This window comes from Elgaria multicarinata, chromosome 13 (assembly GCF_023053635.1).
Source record: "Elgaria multicarinata webbii isolate HBS135686 ecotype San Diego chromosome 13, rElgMul1.1.pri, whole genome shotgun sequence".
NCBI classification, from domain to species: domain Eukaryota; kingdom Metazoa; phylum Chordata; class Lepidosauria; order Squamata; family Anguidae; genus Elgaria; species Elgaria multicarinata.
This window is the reverse complement of record NC_086183.1, coordinates 20120249-20126248: the sequence shown is the minus strand read 5'-3', so window position 1 is coordinate 20126248 and position 6000 is coordinate 20120249. Positions and strand designations below refer to the sequence as shown.

At 51.6% G+C, this 6000-nt stretch overlaps 1 protein-coding gene across 1 annotated transcript in view; it reads left to right on the top strand.

Moving 5' to 3' along the window:
• The first annotated feature begins 264 nt into the window (after positions 1-264).
• The window catches only part of FOXO6 (forkhead box O6), a 159212-nt gene continuing 153476 nt past the window's right edge, over positions 265-6000 (top strand). Inside the window, exon 1 of the mRNA XM_063140728.1 lies at positions 265-735. Coding sequence (XP_062996798.1) covers positions 265-735 — 471 coding nt within the window. The remainder of the gene's footprint in view (positions 736-6000) is intronic.

Sequence of the window (6000 nt, the reverse complement as noted above, 5' to 3'; positions counted from 1 at the left end):
ACCTTCCTCCCCAAACCCGGCGAGGCAGCGTCTCCATATCCCGCCCCCCTCGCTCGCTGTCTCTCCTCGACCCACTTCGGTGCGATGCTGCCGCCGTGGAGCGCCGCTTCCTAAAGCGCCGTCTGCTCCGGGCTCGCCCGTCTCCGCCCGCGAGCCTTCCGTTGGAAATTTACAAAGGAGGCGCCCCCCACCCCCCCTGGAGAAAAGGACGCCAAAGAAGCGGCGGAGAAGGCGGCTGCGGGGTGGGGGGGGCGGGGGAGGACCATGGATGAGAAGCTGCAAGCGCATCAGGTTGACATCGACCCGGATTTTGAACCCCAGAGCCGGCCTCGCTCTTGCACCTGGCCGCTGCCTCACCCGGACTTCCCGGGAGAAGAGGACGATGGAGCCGCGGCGGCCGGCGGCGGCGGCGGCGGAGCAGCAGGCGGCGGCGGCTCCTCCAAGCACCCGCTGGCCGGCGGCACGGAAGGCGCCGAGAACGCCGGAGTGGCGGCGGAGCGCGGCAAAGCCGCCCCGGCGCTGCCTTCTCTGGGCGCCGACGTTGGACAGCTCCGCAAGGCGAAGACCTCGCGGCGCAACGCCTGGGGCAACCTGTCTTACGCGGATCTCATCACCAAGGCGATCGAGAGCTCCCCGGAGAAGCGGCTCACCCTCTCGCAGATCTACGACTGGATGGTCCGATATGTCCCCTACTTTAAGGATAAAGGAGACAGCAACAGCTCGGCTGGTTGGAAGGTACCTTGGCGCCTCCTGTCCCTACCCCGCCTTCCCTATAGAGAAACAAGAGCCCTAGTTTGCAAGAGGCGCTGGGGAAGTTTGGCGTGTGCGTGTGCGTGTGCATGCCTCTGCTCAGCCTTCCTGGGTTGAGGTAGACTCCAGAATGTGTAATGTGGGTTAGCTGCCCAGGAGCACCCTTTACCTCTCAGCCTGTCTACTCCCTGTGTTGCAGGACAGTTGAATTCAAGGATGTTGAAATGGCGGTGGTTCCCCCTCCCCACCCCCTTTACCTGGTTTGGAAAGGGGTGATTTGAACCAGAGTTTGCAAATGCCCCCTCCCTCCCCCCCCCGGTTGTGGTGGCTGCTCCAGAATCAAGAGTCTGTGGCCCTCGTTTCTATTCCGTAGTGGTAGGGCAGAGCCATGGCCCTTGTCCGAAGGAGCCGGCAAGTTTTGCCAGGGTCTTGTATGGAGACCAGACCTCCATTCAAGCCTTGCAGCTGTATCAGGAGGGCAGATCTGTGTCTCCTGTGATTGGGGCAAGGTAGCCTCATCCCGGGAGGCCGTTTTTCTTCCTGTACGCCACTGAGGAAGAAGAGGAGAATTCTCTCCATCGGTTCTAGGTGGAGTGGATGGGAGTGCTCCCTTTCTTTCATTGGTGGTGGTGGGAGAGAGAACGAGAGAGCAGAGCACTATAACAGCAGCATGGGCACCACCTGTTCAGCTGCCAGGCCCACCTACCATCCTTCCTTCCTCTTCTCCAAAGCCCGGCAGCAGGGAGCCTGGGAGGGGGCACAACTCCCCCTCCTCTCCTCTTGCATTTAAGTGGCACCTGTCTGTCTGGGAGAAATGGAGGGAGGTAGAAGCGCTTTGGGAGCTTTATTCTGATGTAGTTGATTGGAACAGCATCGCTTGGACATGCCAGGGGTTGCCTTCCAATGTAGGTGGCGGATGGATGGGCTGGGGATGGTTTTGTAAGATCCTGTTTTGTGTCTGTCTGAGATGCCGGGTGGATTGCTGGACCGGCTGTAACCCCAGGGAGGACTTGAGATGTGATTTCCCCCACTAGTCGTTTGCCACTAAAGATGGCACTGGCGGGCAGAGCCATTGGGACAAGTGTTAAGTGGCTCAGTGTGTATGTGACCCGTTCGAGGTCTTCTTAGGTCCTGTAAGGTTGAAAACTGGAAGTCTGATCAGGTGCTGCACACGTGTTAGTTACAAACTCTGCCAGTCTTTCATGCTGCATACAAGGGACCATGGCTGCTTATTGAGCCAAAATCAGATTTGCGCTCTCTCTCTCTCTCTTGCTTCTGCCTGCATCTGATGTCTTATATGAAATAGCCAATTATTTGCAGAATTAATGCTGTGTCTTTCTTTTTTGGAGACTGCTAAGCGTCTGGTAGGAGTCTGTCTGCTAGCAAGGGTGCCCTTGAAAGAGGTTCTCCTCCACATGTGAACTGACCAACAATTAATGCTTGTGGCATTTGGATGGTGGTGCATGTGGGGCGGGGGGGGGGAGAAGGGGAGTGGATTCCATTCTCCTCTTCTCTCTATCTCTCTGTCTGCCAGTCTTACACAGACAGAGTAAGACACACGCCCCTCCGGATTTGCCTCTATTGGCTGAGCTCCAGGCTGTTGCCTTTGGATTGTTAAATATTTCTGTCACCCGTAATCGATTCCCTTTTTATTGTGATTTAGTGTAGAGTTGGCCTGTGCTCCCTGAGCTTACAAAGAACTGTGTGTGTGTGTGTGAGTATGGGGTGGGAAAGGCTCTACTTTTTCAGCCCGGTGAGAGAGGCACTGAGCTCTTGCCCTGCCCAGCGCAAAGAAATAGGTGCTTACAAAACCATGCTGCTTGCACACACCTTATCATGCTAGTGATTACTTCAGGAAGAGGAAAAAACAAGACAGGATGTTGTAAGCATAAGGTGATGCTTTAACAAGGAGGCACGTCTGCTTCATCTTCTTTTTACTTTTCCTAATTGAACGGTGTGTTAATTCAGGTAGGGCCTGTGCTGGCATTTGGGCTAATCTCGTGCGCATTTTTGGGACCTGCATTTCCCCTCCACATCCTCTTTATTTCCCTATTTACTTGTGAATCACTGAATAATCAAGATTTGGATGCATGCATTTGGGTGCTCAGGGACTGTGGGTCTTATGGACCATAAGAACAGCCCAGTGGAGGCTGGTGACTCTGCTGCCAGTGGGGCAGACAATCTGCTCAGGATTTCAGTCAGAACAGCCAGAACTCTAAAGGAGCTATCCAAGGTAGGAAGCTCTTTTAGAGTTCTGACTGGTTCAGAATGAAACGGATTCACCACCCCACTGATATCAGAGTCACCAGCCTCCACTAGAAGAGCCCTGCAGGATTAAAGAGCAAGGGTCTGTCCAGTCATAGGGATCACACTTTAAACCAGGTCACACTATTTCCTCATCTAGCTTGGTATTGTTCGTTCTGACTGGCAGCCGTTTGCCAGTCTCAAGCGGAGCAGAACTCTTCTCATTACATCACCCACTAGTCCAACATCCTCTTCCCCATGCTGGCCAACCAGATACCTCTGGGAAGCCCACAAGTGAGGTGTGAAGCCAATACCCCCCTCCCACTGTTTGCCTCCCAGCATCTGGGCTGCAGTAGCTTGTTGCCTCTGAACAAGCATTGCTGTTACGGAGATTCTCTTGGGTCTTGAACAGGAGTCTGCATAAACCCAACTGCAATTAATGGTAGTCCCTTATTAGCAGTGTCACATGGATTGTGTATCCAGACTGTTTCTGTCATGTTTGGGTCCAGAAGTCCCCATCTGAAATCTGTGGCAGCCTTGCACTGGGTAGTTGGTTGTGTATGTAAGACAAAACAAGCATTCTACATATATTGCCCAAAGTTGCACAAGGAGTCCACAACAGAGTTGTGGACCTTTGCCATTGCTTGTTCTGAGTTCCAAGGTGGTAGTTAGCTATGATTACTTCTTGTGGCCCCCCTGGCAACAAATGTTTTAAATTATAAAGTACCTTAATGCTCAGTGGGGCAAATTAGAGTGAGACTCTTCTGCAGAAAATTTCTTTTCCTTTCATCCAAACCAAAACAGAGTCCGGCGGTGTGTGAATTCCACACTTCCACAGTGGCTGGATGTGGCAAGAACAATGTTAAATGTTGCAGGGGAAAGGGTATGCATTGCACAGGGGAGGGAAACACGTACAACCACGCATGGGTCTCTTCCGGAGCTGCAATGTTCCATTGGTGGTCAGTTTTCCAGGCTCCTGGTTTGGCACTGTCATGCGCAACTTTCATTCCCTCAGAGATGCTGCAGCACTTTGCAGTGGGAAGCCATGTGGACTTCACAACCCATGCTACTCTCTCTCTTTCATATGGGAGACTTGCATGGGCTATTTGTCTGGATCAGTGAAGTTCTGCAAAACTGAATCTCGTCACTCCCAAATCAAAGCTGTTTGGACATTCTTAGAAGTGGTCAGCTTTGGTCCTCTTAAGACGGTTCATCTGATATTATGCTACAGGTGGCTCTATTTCAGCCATGGCAAACAAGATGGCTTTCTCCCCCACTCCACCTTCTTCTCAGATACCTAGGTACCAAGTCTCGTGAACAGATCTTCCATTGTGACAGAAGAATATGGGAACGCTTTTTGTATTCTGGGCTATAGAGGTGGACCGAGTCCAGAGGGTGTATTGATACCTTTGATATCCTGATGTAGCATGCGGTGATGGTGAATGGTGTAGCGGAGGTGACCAGGTTCCACCTGAGATGTTAGGAAGTGACGTACATCCAAAGAACAGCCCCAAATATTTATTTTTGAAATGCTATGAAGTTCTGCCTCATGCATTTTTTTTGAAAGTGACACATTAAAGTGATCGTTTAAGGAATGCACCAGCCAAAGGCTTCCATAGCTGCAGAACCTGGAAACCAGTCCATCATTGGAGAAGTGCTGTGGCCCTAGTTGGGATGCTGAATGGTTTGCGGTGTATGTTTGTTTATCATCTGCTGATGTCACGATGGTACAATGATTAGTGGGGAAGAGCCATAGGTGAGTGGTAGAACACCTGCTTTGCATGCAGAGGGATGCAGGGTGAATCTCTAGCATCTCCAGGTAAGGCCAGGAAAGACCTCTGTCTGAAACTCTGGAGACAATACTGAGTTAGAAGGACCCAATAGACTGACACTGTATAAGGCAGCTTCCTATGTTTCACACCAAACTACATTGGTGACGGTGTGCTGGGCAAGGCCCGTGCTTGGATAGCAGGCCTGGTGATGCCCAAAGCGTCTCCTCTTTTGAGACCCTTCCAGATGTGCACCTTGAAGCCTCCAAAGAAGCATGAAAGCCAAGGAAATGCTCCTGATGTTAGACCCTGAAGAATCAAGAAGTCACTGCCCAGCAGGTGGAAGCTCCTTGCACATCAGCATTCCTGTCTTATCAAGGCATTCTCTATGGTAGCTTCCCCTAAAATGGTGGCTTTCAACCTTGGGCCTCCAGATATTGTCAGTCCAATTCCCATTATTCCTGATCATTAGCTATGCTGGGTTGGGATGGTGGCCACTGTAGTCCAACATCTGGAGAGCCAAGATTGGAAACCACAGTCCTAAATTTAGATGGCACACGTATGTCTTCTCACTCCTAACCCTGTGCCCTGAACTGCTGGGGGAAACCAACCAGGGAAAGCTTAGCTTCCCAAATGCATAGCAAGAAACATTCAGGTTTGATGGCTGGTGAGATGGTTGCTTGCATCGGAAAGGTGGAGGGTCCTAATTGGGAACTAGGGCACAGAATTCAACAGCTCCATCTGAATTCGAGGGAAATGTGATGGACAAACTTGCCCAGAAAACACTGTGGCTTTAGAGCAGCAATGATAAGAATGGAATAAGATTGAGCCAGGAGCGGTGAGGGCGATATTTGTCACTTAAGGCTGATGTGGCTTCATTTCTCCATGGTCCATACTATGGCATGAAGCATCGCTGCTGTAGCAGGAGGGTGAAAGTGTAGATGGGCCAGGCTAATCAACAATTGGCAAAGGAGATAGCTGATATGACCAGGTCCAGTGTTAGTGGCTGGCATTACTGGGCATGTGCCAAGGCTCTGGCCCTAGCAGAGGGGCCCACCAACTGCTGCTGCCCCTTGCTCTTCTCTCGCCACTGTAGTCCTCTTCCCTTTCTCACTCTTTCCCTCCCAAGTACTGGCTGGTGCTGACCATATGATCTGCTGCCACTACCTCTTTTCCAACAAAGTCTCGGCACAAGTGCCACTGGCCACCATATATTGCCTCTTCACACCCTGCCCTG